General features: G+C 52.1%; 2 protein-coding genes across 9 annotated transcripts in view; one reads left to right on the top strand and one right to left on the bottom strand.

Moving 5' to 3' along the window:
• The window catches only part of RTN4 (reticulon 4), a 70466-nt gene extending 68477 nt beyond the window's left edge, over positions 1-1989 (top strand). For all 4 annotated transcript variants that reach the window (XM_072768389.1, XM_072768390.1, XM_072768391.1 and 1 more), the window contains 3 exons: positions 92-138; positions 326-384; positions 983-1989. In XM_072768389.1, coding sequence (XP_072624490.1) covers positions 92-138; positions 326-384; positions 983-1025 — 149 coding nt within the window. In that variant the 3' untranslated portion in view covers positions 1026-1989. The remainder of the gene's footprint in view (positions 1-91; positions 139-325; positions 385-982) is intronic.
• Positions 1323-16646, bottom strand: part of EML6 (EMAP like 6) — a 270058-nt gene continuing 254734 nt past the window's right edge. For 3 of the 5 annotated variants that reach the window (XM_072768383.1, XM_072768386.1, XM_072768384.1), the window contains 10 exons: positions 14114-14322; positions 13176-13333; positions 12398-12512; positions 10605-10793; positions 9063-9235; positions 8502-8664; positions 6974-7077; positions 5953-6106; positions 5482-5582; positions 1323-4023 (listed from right to left, as the gene is read on the bottom strand). In XM_072768383.1, the coding sequence (XP_072624484.1) occupies positions 3999-4023; positions 5482-5582; positions 5953-6106; positions 6974-7077; positions 8502-8664; positions 9063-9235; positions 10605-10793; positions 12398-12512; positions 13176-13333; positions 14114-14322 (1391 nt within the window). In that variant the 3' untranslated portion in view covers positions 1323-3998. The remainder of the gene's footprint in view (positions 4024-5481; positions 5583-5952; positions 6107-6973; positions 7078-8501; positions 8665-9062; positions 9236-10604; positions 10794-12397; positions 12513-13175; positions 13334-14113; positions 14323-16646) is intronic. The other 2 variants (XR_012003468.1, XR_012003467.1) reach the window with 2 other exon arrangements.

Here is a 16646-nt window from a genome sequence, read left to right as displayed (position 1 = left end):
CTGAGAAGTTTACTAGTTTGATGGCTTTTCAGGGTTTGTTCCCTAAATCATACCAGTCTATTTTTAAAGGTTGTGTCTTTCCTTTTTTCAGCTCTGATTTCACTCTTCAGCGTTCCTGTTATTTATGAACGGCATCAGGTAATTTCTTAACTGTAGATTTCAGAATACAAGTCTATCAGTGCTGGTTTCCAAAGCCTGATAAAAATGAAAAATGTGGTTCTGAAAGCCTTTATTAAGGCTTTACTTTGCTGAAACATAGTAACAGTTAATAAGATTCTTTAACAATGTTAATTTTCTAGTAACTCCTTTCATACCTCTCTTTCAGGCACAGATAGATCATTATCTAGGACTTGCAAATAAGAGTGTTAAAGATGCTATGGCTAAGTAAGTATTTAAAATCCATAACTTTAAAAAAAAATACATACTAAGGATAGGGTGTGCTGGGCTTAGAGAACCAAGTGTGGGATATTCACCTCACAGACCTTAATCAGTAGCAAATCTTAATCATACCTGAAAAGTGCGACAATTGCCGCAAGATCTTTCTCTTCATGTGCATCATTGATTTCTGTGTTTGCTAGGTGTTGTATTTAAGGTTTTATTTATTTTATTTTTATTTTTTTTTTTATTTTATTTATGATAGTCACAGAGAGAGAGAGAGAGAGGCAGAGACACAGGCAGAGGGAGAAGCAGGCTCCATGCACCGGGAGCCTGACGTGGGATTCGATCCCGGGTCTCCAGGATCGCGCCCTGGGCCAAAGGCAGGCGCTAAACCACTGCGCCACCCAGGGATCCCAAAGCTAATTCATGAGGCAAGGTGGCAAAGTTACAGCTCATAGTTTAGTTTGACAGCCTTAGGATTTCATGTCTTGTAGAAGCTGATCAATATCCAAGCAGTTCTTGAAGGATAGCATTTTTAAATACTGAAAATTTAAGAATATTTCATTGACCTTTTTTTTTTTTTTTTCAACCTTTTCATTTGTAGAATCCAAGCGAAAATCCCTGGATTGAAGCGCAAAGCTGAATGAAAAGCCAGAAATCATTAACAATAGGAGTTTATCTTTAAAGGGGATCTTCATTTGATTACATGGGGGAGGGTCAGGGAAGAAGGAAACCTTGACATTGCAGCTTCACAGATCTTTATTTTTAGCATTGCGGTGTCTGAGGAAAAATTACCTGTCTTGACTGCCATGTGTTCATCATCTTAAGTATTGTAAGCTGCTATGTATGGATTTAAACCGTAATCATATTTGTTTTTCCTATATGAGGCACTGGTGAATAAAAGATCTGAGAAAGCTGTATATTACACTTTGTTGCAGGTAGTCTTGCTGTTTTTTTGGGGAGGGGGGAGGGGAATCGCAGAGAAAGTGGAGCTGAAAAAAATAATCCTTTTCACAGTTTGTGCACTGTGTATGGTCTGTGTAGATTGATGCAGATTTTTTGAAATGATATGTTTAGACGAGATCATACCACTAAAGCAAGAGGAAAAAGCTTGCCTTTCTGGTATGTTCTAGGTGTATTGTGAATTTTACTGTTATATTAATTGCCAATATAAGTAAATATAGATTATATATATATCTATATATAGTGTTTCTCAAAGCTTAGACCTTTACCTTCCGGCTACCCCACAGTGCTTGATATTTCAGAGCGTCATTGGTTATATGTGTATAGTTCCAAAGCACATAAGCTAGAAAAAGAAAATCTATTTCTAGGAACACTACCATCTGTTTTCAACATGAAGCGATGCCATGCACATAGAACTCCTCAACATAAACTTCACTGCACAGACTTACTGTAGTTCATTTTGTCATAAACTCTGAATCTCCGGACTGAATCTAATGCTTCCAAAAACGTTGTTTGCAAATATCAAACCTTGTTATGCAAAAAATTATAAAATGAAGATTTATACATTTGTGGTTTAAGCTGTACTGAATCTGTGGAATGCATTGTGAACTGTAAAAGCAAAGTATCAATAAAGCTTATAGACTTAAAGTACGTTTGGTATTTTGGTTCCATGAAATGGCAGCAGCTGAAAAGTATACCCAAGGGGTAGGGTAGCCTTTGCTTCAACCAGGGAGTGGTGGCTCGTACTCTCAGAAAGCTTTCCAGTGCGTAGTGCAGCTGTGTTTACATAATCAAATTTATTTGACACGTACCAAAATGCTTTCAAATTCTGTATTTCTTATACTCTGCTAAGTGAAAATAAATCTCATGCACCAATATTTTAACATATAGAACACAGTGCAGGATTTATGAACATACATAAAATCATACCATAGAAATGTTTACAAAGAAGATTTAAGAAGTTTCTTGACACAGACACTATTGCTCTTTAAATATAGTTGTACATATCCTCATTGATCAATTTAGTCTTCCACGTGGTTCTGTCAATGCAAGGTCTGATGACGAAGAAAGGTCGGTGGTACAGTATCTGCAGACACGGTTCTCGGCATCACCAGTCACACGGTTACAGAGGACAGAGCTAGGACTGCACAGGGGCTCTAACTGGGGACCCAACAGCCTATCAGGGGATTAATGTAAGGCATTCATAACCTGGCATATAAAAATAGCTTCATGAGTGATCTAATCCGTTTAGAACGCTGAAGCACTTCTGGGTAAATGTTAGTCTATTTAGTTGAAAATGCTTCATATTTCCCCTTTCTCTACACTGACAACTGCAAATGGCCAGTAACGCCAGACCCAGAATTTTGCCTCACTGACGGGGAGGACTGCTCGGTGTGTGTGCGCAGCGCCCCCAGCCCCTCACCAGCCTTCCCGGCGGCGTGTGCGGTCAGCCCCTCCTGGAGTCCGCGGCAGGCCGAGGGTGACGTGTGACCGAGGCAGGGTTCCGATTGTCCGGGTCACGTTCCGTCATCCTGCCAGCTCTAAGCTAGCTTATTTTGTTTTATAATCTTATCAAATATTGCTTGGGCTTAGGAATTTGTTTTGCAGAGATTTTTCTTTTCCTTTTCATCTGGACTTGACCTATATAGTTCACCTCAACAAATCCATGGGGTCAAGTCAGCCCCGCTCTGGGGGTGAGAGACCCCCTATGGCTTTGGGTCACCTCATTTATTACCATTTTAGGATTAAGAGTTCATCCTCCTAGACCCACGTGAGCTTCCCCCTCCCCCCTTCTATTTTATAGTACAGGGGTTTGTTTTGTACTTTTTTTTTTTAACTTCTATTTGGATTTTGTAGGTTTGGCACTCGACAGTGGAAACCATTTCTACCCCTCCCTCCTGAATTTCCATTTCTTTGCTGCTCACCTGCCACTATTTCCCAAGCAGGTAACCGATGTCTTGCATTTAGGAAGCCGTGACATAAACACATGACATGGGTGACAGACCAGGAATCTGTTAAGGGTCCTGTAGCCCTCCTCAGTTTTGAAGTTTTAGCACCATATGTAGAAAGGAGAATATTTGTGGGAGGTGAGACAGCAGCCCACACAACTGGAAACTTTCAAAGGCACTTAATGGATATAAAACTCTGCAAATGAAACGTTAAAAAATTAAGTTTCTCAACTTGTTTATACATGGCTCATTTGGTTTTGAAAGCTAAATGTGGAGAACTGAGGCTATTGATCGTTCTAGCGCTTAGGTGCATCTAACTGAAGCGGTCTTGTTCAACTTATTTGTAAAAATGAACATTTTTAAAGTATATAGAAACAGAATAGCAAAACGTCTTCTGTAAAAGTTTTGATGCAAATTAAAAGCTACATATTGGTTAGGGTAACTGAGGCTTCAAATTTTGTCAGTGGGCTACATGAGCAGATGGGGTTGTTGTCAGTGTGGTTAGTACGTCCTCTCAGGAGCCGAGGCAAGCCCTCCTCCCATCTGAGAACTGACCTTCTTGGCATCGCAGTTGCGCAGGCCGCAGAGGATGGGCGCAGTCACCCCGCTTCGCTGCGCCGCACTGGCGGCTCGGAGGGGCCTCGGGTGCCTCTGGGGTGGCTGGGGGGAGGGGAGCAGCAGCCGCAGCAAGAAAGAGCTTTCTGGCATTCACAGACATCGCCACACAAACACACTGAAAAAGCAGAAAAGACGTTCACCTTGCGCGGCTGGCTGGACACGCTCCCTGTGTCGAGAGACCAAAGGCCGGAGCCCTGCTCAGGTGATGCACTGGCCACTGATTTCAGTTTCTAAAGATGAACCAGGGATCTTGCCACCCATTAAAGACCTGCTTTTTTTTTTTTTTTTAAGTCTATTGTTTTTTGTTGGGTTTGGCTCTTTCAGCAGCCTAGTGCTGAAGGTGAGGACTGCCCGCGATCTCACTTCACACCGGCTCTCTTGTTGCTGCTGAAAAGGTTTTATCGAGTCCACTTGAGTAGAAGAGCCCTTTCTAGTGTGGAGCGCGGAGCCGGGGATCCGAGTACGCTCCCGGACTACAGAGGCCTAGGGCTCCTGCGTTTTAAAGGTTACTCCTAGGCCTTTTATAGTAAATCAAAAGTCACCTCGTATCTCCCGCACTGGGGTGACCAGGTCACTTGTGTCTCTTGTTCAGGGCCTGGCTCGGCTCTGAAGGGAGTTTGCCCTCCGCGGGCAGCGTTATCTCAAGGGTGTGAGTGCGGCTGTCGGCGGCTGCCTGGAGACACCCAACCCCCCCCACCTACCCCCACCCCCCCACCCCCGCGGGCTGCCTGCCCGGAAGGCATCTTCTGGGGCCGTCCCCTGCACCTGTCCCCCGCACCGTCCTCTGGGCTGGGACCTGGGTTCCCCCCAGGTGCCTGTTCCACAACCTCTCAGGCCACTGAGATACCTGCGGTCTGTATTTCTTCGGCTGGGGCTGGAATGAGACCAGCGTTCCTGTTGCAGTAAAGCCCTCAAGGACTTGAGAGGCGGAGAATGAGGGGCTTGGGAGCCGCCTGGTCCTGCTGTCACGAGGGCCCTCGGAGGGACAGGGAAGCGGCCTCGGAAAGGCTCAGGAGGCCCATGTCCTCCTCCCGCGGCGCCCCAAGGCCAGCCACGCCGCAGCAGGACCCGGGCCTGTCTCCCGGCCGAGTCGCTGGCTGAGGCTCTGCTGCCAGCTAGCCCTGGCCCGACGCCCCTCCTCGCCTGATACCGTGTAAAATCAGGGGACACCCTTGTTTCTCAGGGGAACAGCCTTGCTATTATTTTTGGGCCTCTCCTGCCTGTGGATCAATCCTCTGTCCTCCGAGCTCTGGTGATGGGTTGGCAGCTAAGAGCCCAAAGGCCTACGGACTGAGGTGGTTTTAACCTGATTACAGGCAACGGTGCCCGTCGCTGCTGTCCTGACGCCCGCCCCCCCCCCCGCCAGGCCAGCACGGGGGGGGGGGGGGGGGGGGGACGTGGGCCCATCCTGGGGGGAGGGGGGAGCCCTCAGACACTGAAGACCATACTCAAAGCCCTTGTGCTCATTAGGACGTCAGCTCTCCCGGGTCCCTGGGAAGGGGGGCTGACACTGGGGCACCGGCGCGGGGACCGGGAGAGGACGAGACCAGGCCCGGGCCAGCCAGGGTCGTACCTGCAGTCGTCTCCTCCGGTGCTGACCACGTACTTGTCGTCGTGAGAGAAGCGGATGTTCGTCACATGAGCCGAGTGGCCAAAGTAACGCTTGTGTTTGGCCTGGGGGCAAAAGCGCAGGGCGCCGGCTGAGAGACCCAGGCCCCCCAGGTCCCCGGGCTCCCCTCTGGCAGCTCGGCACCCGCCCGCCCACGGGTGTGCACGCCCCGGTTACCCCCATTCTTGCCCGGGGCGCCCGGGGGCACCTGTGCGCCCCTTCCGGCCCCCTCCCCCGGCTTCCAGGACGGCCCCCTGGGCCAGAGGGAGACGGGAAGGCCAGGCGGGCCGGTTCCCCGGGGCTGAACGGGCGTCCCCTCGTCCTAGATCCCAGACCCCAGGTGGCCGGCAGCGTGCCCCCCCCCCCCGTGTCTGCAGGAGGCAGGACAAGGACGGCAGGGCGCGGGGGGCCGGCGCCGACGCTCCCCCGACTCACAAATTTTTCGGTGCAGGGGAAATCAAAGAGCTTCACTAGCCCAAAGTCGTCCCCCGTGACAATGTTGAGGCCCGCGTGGGTCACACACGCGCAGTTGACATCAGCCTTGTCTGCGTTTCGTGGCCAGATGCCAATGACTTCGTCCCCCAGAATGCTGTTAGAACAAGAGGGGGCGTCAGAGACGCAGGACAAGGCTCCCACAGTGGGGGACCCTCGCCCCAGGACAAGGGGGGGGGCGTTTCATCAATTGTTCTGACCACGTGGCTCTTCTGTCCCCTCCCACCCCCTGCGCTTACCCCCGGCCCTACTGCTCTGGCCCTCGCACCCCAAAGGAAAAGCTGCCCCCACCTTTGATTCTCTCCGCCCCTCCGCAGGCCATGTGAGTGTGCGCGTGGGTAGGCACCCTCAGGCTCACGGCTGGGTGCATCCTCCCCCAGAACGGGCAAGGCACCCCTCGTCCTGCTAAGCGGCGGGGCGGACCCCCGGGCCGCGCCTGTGGGTGACTGGCCCCCCGGGGCGCACCTGAGGGTGACTGCGCCCCCCCCCCGTGCCTGTGGGTGACTGCGGGCCCCCCCCCCGTGCCTGTGGGTCCCCTGGGGCACACCTGTGGGTGACTGTGGGCCCCCTTGGGGGCGCACCTGTGGGTGACTGTGGGCCCCCTCGGGGGCGCACCTGTGGGTGACTGCAGGCCCCCGGGGCACACCTGTGAGTGACTGTCGCCCCCCTGGGGTGCACCTGGCTGAGCCAAGAGCTGGGAGGTCATTTCCCTCTGAACCTGCTGGATGAGGCTGGGCACAGTAGGATTTTACAAAAGGGGGGGTCTTTGCATTTCGAAAGCCCAGGTCGGATCAAAGCCAGCGGCCCAGACTGGTACCAAGAGGCCTGCTGGCTCCCCGCCCCCCGCCCCCCTCCACCCAAGGACGGACCGCCCTCTCTGAGCTTCTTCCCATCCCGGCCACACACAGAATCGGAGGCCGAGCCAGCCCGAGACTCCCTTGTGACCTTCCCTGCGGCCAGTCACCTTGTCCAGGAGGCCCAGGTGATCTTCTCGATGACCACGGCTTCGGTGACCTGTTTCCCCAGGGGCACCTCGTGCACCTGGCGCTTGTAGGCTCCTGTGGACACCTGCGGGGAGGCAACCAGGGCCGTGAGCTCCTCTCCGGCTCAGAGGGCTCCCCTTCTGGTACGCCGTTTCCCAGACCATGACCAGGCCTCTGGGTCCCCGGGCCTGGGACGTTTCCCCATTCATCTTCGGGCTCTTTTCCCAAGTCCTACGGCAGGGGTTCCCCAAATGTGCTTCCTGGGCAGCAGCAGCGGCAGCTGGGTGGCAACACGGACGGCCGGGCGCCGCCCCGCACCTAGCAGGGCAGACACCCTGAGGGTGGCCCGGCCATCTGCTCTGCCAAAGCCTCCAGGGTGTCAGATGCTCCTTCCAGTTTGGGGAGCCCTGTCCCCAGGGAAACAGGCCCTTGGGTACTGGGGTATGCCCGTTTTCTCAGGGACGGCAGCAGCCCCGGATGATTTCTGAAGCCTGGAGGCCCTGGCCCTTTCTTCTGTGGGAATATTCTAGGGGGAGAGAAGCATGTTCCAGGAAGCCTGCCCATGGGCCCCGCGGGCCCTCTAACCCGGCGCCCTAGCTTTTCCCGCCGCTCGGGAAGGGGAAGGCACCAGGGCTCCCTACAGAGGCCCCTTCCCGCCTCTGCTCTGCGGCTGACTCCTCCACACCATCCACCGCAGCCCAAATCCCACCGCGGGAGAGGAAGGGTCTCTAGCCCCGCGCCCCTAAGTGCTCCCGGGGCACCCTGCACTCCTCTGCAATCAGCTCTAGTGATCTCGTGATCAGCTGGCGAAGGCCTTCCCCATTACAGCGCGTGGCCGGCCGAGTCCCCATCGGTGGCCGATGACCGGGTCCCCACTCCCTCCCGGCCCGCAGCCACCTCCAGGCCTGCTCCCTAGTGCCTAGTGGGGCGCACGCTGGAGACCACAGCGTCTTCTTTCCAGCTCTAAGTCCCAGCGGCGGGAGCCCTCGCCAGCTCTTCCCACCTGTCTGCTCCCCGGTGGACCCGGGGACGGTGGGGGCCTGGAGTCCAGGTCCCCATGTGGACAGGCCACCCTCCCCCGACTTGGAGTTGAGAGGACTAAGTAGAAGGAGCCGCAGGGCGCAGGCACAGCCCCGGAGACGAGACGGGGTCAGGAAGCCTGGACGGGAGGGGCGGGGAGGGCGCCCGGGCCCGCCGCCAGCGCTTCTTACCCAAGGGCAGCTCTGCTTCTTAAAACTCTAGTGCTTCGACGACTTTCGTAAATTCTCGAGGCCTCCGCCCTTTCATTTATAAAGTCAGAGGCAAGTGACAGGACTGAAAGTGTTCCTAGGACGAGGATGTTCATGCATAGCTCGGCCCAAGGCAAGCTCCCAGGTGCCATAAGCCGCCACTCTTGTGGCTACTGCTGGGATCATCGTCATCATCATCGTCATCATCATCGTCACCATCATCATCATCATCATCATCACTATTCTTGGTTGCCCGGGAGCGCCGCGAGCTGAAGCATACCTGGATGTACCTGCCATCCGCCGAAAAATCCATCTGAATGACAAAGCTTGGAATATCTTTGCAGTAGCCAATGCGATTCAGGCTCGTGCCCTGAGTGAGGTCGTAGAAGTCAACTGTGTGTTCAGAAGAACCGACGGCTAAGAATCTGCTGTCCGGGCTGATTCTAGAAAAAGCGATCCAAGAGCATGGCCCGTGAGAAGAAGGGCCGTTTGGACGGGCCGGGCAGGAGGTCCGCTCGGGGAGGGGTCTCCGAGGCGCAGCCCTCCCTCGGGGACTCCCTCCCTCGGGGACTCCGTGTGGATCCGTCCTCCTACGTTCCAGGGAACCCGGCCCTTTCCCGATGCCGTCCCGCAGCAGGAAGCAAGCGGGGACAAGCAGCCGCCGGACAAGGGCGCCGCAGGTGTGGCTGCTCCTCGGGCGACACTGCCCAGGGACTCAGCGGACACGTGGCTGGGGCTCGAGCGACAGTCTCGGCGCCGCAGGCCCCTCACGGGTCCCGCTGTCCAGCCGCGACTTGGGGAAGGCAACCACCCTTCCCCGTGCAGACCACCTGCTCCGCACCTGACGTCTTGGATGGCCGACTTCCGGTCTCGCTTCTTCCCCCACACCTTCAGGCTGTTCACCAGCAAGATGACGAACTCCCCATTCTTCATGCCAATGGCCACCATCTCCCCGTCAGGGCTGTAGGCCGCGCACCTGGCCGCGTGGCCCAGGTTCACCTTGTTGAGCAGCTTCTACGGGGATAGCGCGGGACACTAGCCGAGCCCCCAGCGCCCGCTGCCTCCAGCGGCGCCCCCGGAGCCAGGGGCCCGCACGCTGACCCAGAGCAGCGAGGGAGGCAGCAGCTATCGGGCCGAGGCCGGTGGGCCTTTCCTGTCGGGGTTCGGGCTGATCGCGGGGCCCACGGGGGTCCACGTGGTCTCTGGCAACCAGTGCGCCCTGCCACACGAGCGAGGCTGGTTGACCGTAGAGACAGGCAGCAAACCGGACTGGACCCCCTTAGACCGGCCACCCCTTGCTCAGGGAAAAGGCCGGAGCTTCCGCACCTGTTGGCTGAAGCCCTGAATCCTGTCACTACCTGGGTGGGTCACCACCTCCCCGTTTTTCCGTTTGGAAAGAGGTGATATTAGTGCCACTTGGGCAAGGCGGCCGCAAGCAGTAGCGGGCGTGTATCGCGGAGCACCTGACTGGAGCAGGTATTCACTATATGACGGCCGTGGTTAATAACAAACACGGTAAGTAATTATGAAAATGAACGTGAATTGGACAACCCTACTTCAGCTCTTACCTGTCTGTTCTTTCATCCTCATACTAAAACTTTTACTTAAATATTTACTGGCTATTCGGTGATGCACCCAACTCTTTTAATTGTTAGAACTCAAGTACTCATTTTATTTATTTTTTAATTTTTACAGTTTTTTGAGAGAGAGAGAAAGAGCACGAGCAAGCTGGCAGGAGGGGGAGAGGGGCAGAGGGAGAAGGAAAGACTGCCGAGCAGAGTCCAGGCCCAGCACAGAGCCCAATGCAAGAGAGCGACCTCACGACCTTAGAAGAAAGCCACAGTAGGATGCTTAACCCACTGAGCCACCCAGGAGCCCCTGACTGCTTGCTTTAATATCAGGTAAGACTTGCTAACAATAATCTTTCCCCCATCCACTCTTTGCTATTTTTTACTCAAGATGGATTTTTTTTATTTTGAATTTTTTTTCTAGACTCCAAGAGGAACTTTGTTGGGATTTTGATTGAAATGTTCCATTAAAAAAAAAAAAAATGAAATGTTCCATTTGGCAACATCTGACATTATAAATCATTTTTAGTCTTCCCATCCAAGGGAGATATATCTCTTTATTTTTAAGGTTTTGTGGACTCTTCTACAACAAGAGAAAAATCATTTCCAGATTATCCTTGTATTATAATTATAGCTGGATATGCAGCTAAAAGATAGATGGATTGGGTGTGTGTGAGTGGGACTTTCATTATTAGGCTTTCTAACTCAATTGCTCACCCATCACATCCCACATATCTCCAGCCTGATGTTGGCCGGACCTCTCCTAACTCCAGGCCCACCGGGGGCATCCGAGCCTGGACAGAGAGGCCCCTCACCTTGTCAGCCAGGTCCCAGATGCGGGCTGTGCCATCATTGCTGGCAGAGATGAAGATGTCCTTGGTGGGGTGAGTGGCCAGGCCCCAGATCTCCCCTTCCATGTGCCCATCGATCAGGATGTTGGAAGCAGCATTTTTTTCACCAACTTCAATTATTTCACCATCTTTGGTTCCTACTAAAATTTTTCCCTGTTGCAATAAAAACATTAGAAAATAAAGACAAATACTGTATGATCCCACTCATATGACATACCATGTCCAATTCACAGAGAAAAGTCAAACGGTGGAGCACTGGTGGGAAGGAGGAAGGGGAGTTAGTACTTCATAGGTACAGAGTTTCAGTTCTACAAGCTAAGAAATGTTCTGTGGGTGGATGGTGGTGATGGTTGCACAACAGTGTGAATGTACCACTAGACAGCACTCAAAAATGGTTAAAATGGTAAACTGTTACCTATATTTTGCCACAATTTAAAATGAAATAATTTTATCATCTACTAGATATCTAGTAGGTGAGAGACTGGTAGGCAAAGAGATGAAGATAATTAAAAAAAAAGAAAAAAAAAAAAAGAAAGCAGCAGATCTGTGTTTTAAATAAAACGTACAGAAAAACACAGAGCAAATTGGCAACGTGGCTCTGCTGGCAAAGGTACTAACACCAGAAGGGCCTAGAGGGGTTCTGTTGTTAATAACTAAATTGCCCATCCTTACGTGACCCTCTCACTTTTCCTTTTCTTCCTCAACCAAGGGTAAGAGCATCTGCACAAAGTTCTCCATCTGTCATCTGGTCTCTGCCAGGACATTCCTCTGATGGCCAGCTCCCGACAGAGCAGGGCGGCCGGGTTCTGCTCCTGGACGGCTCAGAGTCTTCCTAGGCTCCTCCTCACACGGAACAAAAGGCCGTCTCCTAATGACTTCCAGGTTCTGGTCCTAGCTCTGCCTCCACCTCCCAGAAGTCTCATTACCCTACCAGATGACTGCCATTTGTCTTTTTAAAAACAAAGCTCTCAATGTCTAATTATGGAGACTCCAAGACCTGTCTGTCCGAGTCATGTCTGCCTTTTTTTTATGGGGAACATCCAGAAGGCAAATTCTCAGGCTGATAATAATTCAATAATATAAACACAAGGTATGAAACAGAGGTTGAGATTTATTTTCAAGTATCTCTGAGTTTCTTGGGAAATTAAAAAAAAGAAAAGGGAGAAAAGGAATACACACATCAGAACTAAGATTCTGATTTGGCGGCTCTGGCCAAGAGCCTGGATGTCCATATTTAAACAAAACAAAACAACAAAAAGCTAACCCCACAAGTCGTTTTTGATTTTCAGCCCAGGTATGACTTGAATGCCCATGGCTCTGAGTCAGTTTGATGGCCCTTTAGTCCCCCCGCCTACTGACCATGTAACTGTAGGCTTGGGCGAATTTGCTGCACGGGCAAATCATCGACTATCTCTGCACCCAATACGGCCGTGACAGCAGCAGCTACCATCCACTGGACGTGGCCACGGGCCAGGCAGGATGAAAGGCCCCGTGCGTTATAATGCACGCCATCCTCACAACGACCCGTGTGCTGGACACAGGGAGGTTAAGCGGCACACCAAGGTCACCAGCCAGGGCTACCTGGGTGTGCAGCCCACCGCTGTGCAAGTCACACCTTGGAGGCTTGTTTTCAGGATTCAAGGGCCCAGCGGCGGGCAAGTGGGTGGCTGCACTGACTCTCACTCGGGCCCTGGCCCGGCCCAGCCCCGGGGAAGGGTGGGGGGACAGCTGGGGGAAGGCCGGCCCAGCCCACTCACTTTGCCGCGGCACACGGAGCGCACGCACTCCACCAGCTGGCCCGTCTCCAGCTGGAAGGCCCGGCAGCGCTTCATCTCCTGGTCCCACAATTTCACAGCACCTCCTTCTTTGGTCCTAAAAAGGATCAAGAGGAACTTGGCACGGTGGCCCGTGTCCTAAGGCGTGCCCATGGCACTCCAGGCTCCTCGGCCCTATCATCAAGGTCACAGCCCCTGGGGCCCAGCAGGGCACAGCCTCCGGGATGGCCTCTTTCTCCGCCCCACCAATGAGTGGTGACAACCCGCTGAACTGGCGAATTTCCTAGAATACTTTCAAATGCCACTACGGTAGAAGGAGAGAGGACTGCAGTCTAAAACATAATAATAAAACTTGAAATAAATAAATAAACAAATCAAACCATGTTATTATCAGATCAAACACGAAGAGCAATGCTTCTCTATTTTCCTGCTTCATTTTTAATTTCTGTCCCCACAGGAGCTTCCCTCTCGTCCTCTCCATCCTCCCGTCCCCCAAAAGGCTCCGGAGGGAGCACGGGGCTGTCCAAGAACACCTCTCTGGATTTTCAACTACCACGAAACCACCTCTCTCCCCCTGTGACTCGTCCTTCTGAAGGGTTTGGCCTGGGGTCCTCTGGGCGGGACAGTAGATTGAGGTCCCTGATGCAGACAAGGCGGGAGAATGAAACTCTGCATCTTCTCCCAGGGGGGCAATGCTTCTGTCACTGTCTCCCAAGCCAGTAAGGAAAGACCAGCTGTCCCCAGAGGAGTCTCAGCTTACGGCCGCTCTTTGCCGCCGGTCACTATGAGTCCGTCCCGAAGGGTCGTGTACATCGTGAAGACGGGGCCTGTGTGAGCCTTGGCCACCAGCCTGATGAGGAAGTGGTCCTTCCACACGTAGACGTCTCCATTGATGGCACCCGTGAAAGTGAGGTTGTTCTGGAAACAAAGGGACACCGTCCACACCAGGACCCTCACAGCAGCTCTCACGGGGGTCCCCTCCCAGCCGCCTGCTCCCCGGTTAGGGAACTAGAGCCGGAGAAGCAGAAGTGCACACTCCAGTTGACCTTCCGCGCCAAGGAAAGGCAAAAGACTTGGCAGGAAAATTTCCTGGCTCTGAAATGCGCTGAGTTGGTCTGGGAGCATTGGACTTCCCCACGGTGAGCACCTCTACACATAAATGAACCTCCATCCTGGGATCCAGCCCCAGCTGGCTGCAGTAAGAAGTAAGAGCCCAAACATTCCTGGGCTCTTGAACAAGGTGCACACGAATCCACACCAGCGGGACCCAGAGTCGGCTGGGTTTCAGAATGTCCCCAGATGAGCCTGTGCCGGCTAAGGGTGTCAGCTGGGGCATCTATGGCACAAGAAAGGAGGAACCGGGAGGCTGGCCAGGGTGGGAACTGGGCCCACACCCTCTGCACCTAACCCAAGCCTGCCAGGCTTGCAAGCCAGTCTGCCTCTAGAACAATGAAGCTCCTGCCCTGAGTGGGGCTCCTACCTTTCCTAATGAGTATTTTGAGAGGAAAAATTGGGGAAAATGCAGTCAACTCACCTATCTATGCTAAGGAAAGGGAATAAATGGTTGCAAGTAAGCCAATAAAGGAGAAAATGTGGAAACCGCTTTCTTGTTTGCAGCTCTGTGGCTGTATGTGCCCCCCTCCCCATGCCCGTGCCCAGGGGTCAGGGCCCCTCTCAGGAAGTGTTGCTGGAACTCACAGCACCGAAGGCCACGGAGAGCATCGTCTGCATCTTGGCAGCCTCCATGGACCCGATGACCCCTTTCTTATAAAGCAGGGCGCTGCCCGCCAGGGTCCAGAACTTCATATGCTTGACACCGACGGACACAAACTGTGTGTCTGAGTCCGGGCGAAATTCAACCACAAATATGCGCTCCAGGTGACCCCCTCGGCTGGCGACCTTGGCGCCTGTGTGGGTGAGAGAGTCTGCTGAGGTGGGTCCTCCCTCACTGCAGCTCGGGATGGCTCTCCATCCCAGCCAGGCCCAGGGCACACTGCAGGTGTTCCTCCTTCCTCAACAGCACCCCTCCTGCCTCAGATGCGGCTCCCAAGGCAGAGAGGGGAGCGTCTGGGAGATTTCCAGAGTAGCAGTGCTGCTAAAATAACCCCCACCCCACTCCACCCCCACAAGACACATCCAGGCACCCATGAACACAGCAGGAAGGGACACCCCTGGAGATGGAAGCTTCCAGATATGAAAAAAGGGCAAAGGGCACCCTTCATTTCTCACCTGCGGTCTCTGACCTCACCAAGGGATATGGGGAGGGAAGCTGAACCCTCCCCTGGAATGTAACTGGAGATGCTCCTTCCTTGAAGGCCCTTCTTAATGTCTTTACAAGATTCTCTGCTTTTAAGTCCTCCAAAATAAAGTCCTTCACATTCCTTTATCTTTCATGGTTTTGGGCTTAAAAAATTCTACCTTTTGTATTTAATTGCCAGTTTATTCCTCAACACCATTTATTTATGTGTTTGACTCATCTGCAGAGCTTTAGTTTTCATCCTCAGCCAATCCCAGCTCCACCAAGGTACAGCAACCTTGGGAAAGTTGCCTCAGTTGGCTCATCTGTAATTTGGGGATAATGAGAGTTCACATTTTATAAGGTGGTGTGAGGATTAAAAGGTCTGGGACAGGTGAAACCCCATGAGCTGAGCTGGGCACAGTGACTGGGCAGCGTCCGCTGGTGCCATGGCCACTCTCCCCGTCGGTTCTAGACCTGCAGGCTCACCTTTCAGCCTCCGTTTTGCACTCATCTGTTTTTACCTCATGATTTTCAGCCTTTAAGTTTTTAATTTTTATTTTAAATATCTTCCCATTTTCTTTGAACTTATTCTTAATGTTTTAGCTCCAATTTCCTCTTAATTATCTCCTCTCCCTATTTACTCATGGGGCCTTTTTTTTCTTCCCCTCCTCCTCATTTACATCTTTAAACAATTCCAGGATGGCTAACATCCGGCGTTATATTAGCGTCAGGTGTGCACTATATGGATTCCGCGCTTCTATACATTTCTCAGTGCTCATTGCAGTAAGTGTACTCTTAGTCTTCTTTATCTATTTCACTATTTATTATTATTATTTTTGCTTGTAAACGGCTTTCCAGCGGGGTGGCAGTGGTGGATTCTCACCCAGCTGAACCCGGGCCTTCAGATCTCATCCCAGAGCCCTTCCCTAAGGCGATAGAGACCCGCCCCTTACAGCTCAGGGCGGTCAGTCTCAAAAACAAACACCTCCCTACCTAGGGCTCAGAGGTTTGAAAACTCCCAGTTCCCAAGGATACCATAAACAAAGTTAAAAGACAAACACCACAAGGGGAACAACCTTGGCAATACTTACAGGAGACAAAGAGCTAACGTGAGCAATCAGTAAAAAAAAACAAAACTACACCTCGTAGGCAAAACATGAACAACTCTCTCTTCTCCAGCAGAAATGGCATTTGAACAGCTGGATTACAGGGGAAGCAATACAAGTGGCCACTAACGAGACAGGATCATTCTCTGTAGTCATGGGGGAAATGCTGCTTTATCCCACACTTTCTTTTAAGCTACTGTTGGTTTCTTCCTGGTCTTAATCCACAGACACTTCTAACTGTGGGGATTACTGTGTCCCTCCTTGCATTGGTTTCTATGTTGCTCAGAACAAGTTTCATTCAAGTATCCAGGACCTGACACCGTGCATTTTATATAATAAGCTCATTTTGTACTCACCTTTGTTTCTTAACTACACACACACACACACACACACACCTGGAGTGCCACAAAAACAGTCATTGGACAAATGAAGAATAAATAACATGCTCTCTAATGGTAACAAAAACGTAGATGGGCCTCCCTCAAAACTATCATTTGCCAGCGGGACTTGAAGTGAAGGGAAAACCACACACAATCGGCTCCGAAGAGCTGGTGGTTGGTGACACGACAGTAGACATTATTAATGGCTCAGAACCCTTCTGCAGACACCCAAGTGCTGGTTCCAGCAAAGACAAAGGGAGAAAGTTCCCAAACAGAAGGCTTCTCTTGGTCATGTTTAAAAGCTTAAGAGTCCTGGCAATTGATGGGATGAGCACTGGGTGTTATGCTCTATGTTGGCAAATTGAACTCCAATAAAAATAAATTAAAAAAAAAAAAAAAAGAGTCCTGGCTCTACCAGTCCTCCCTCTGGAGGTCGAAAGGCACCCCAGTGAGCCGGAGTCTGTGCTGGGGCAGGGCTGGAGCAGGTGCTGCCCAGAGGGGCAGGT

Source organism: Canis lupus, chromosome 11 (genome assembly GCF_048164855.1).
Source record: "Canis lupus baileyi chromosome 11, mCanLup2.hap1, whole genome shotgun sequence".
Taxonomy (NCBI): domain Eukaryota; kingdom Metazoa; phylum Chordata; class Mammalia; order Carnivora; family Canidae; genus Canis; species Canis lupus.
This window is presented reverse-complemented; position numbering and strand designations above follow the sequence as displayed.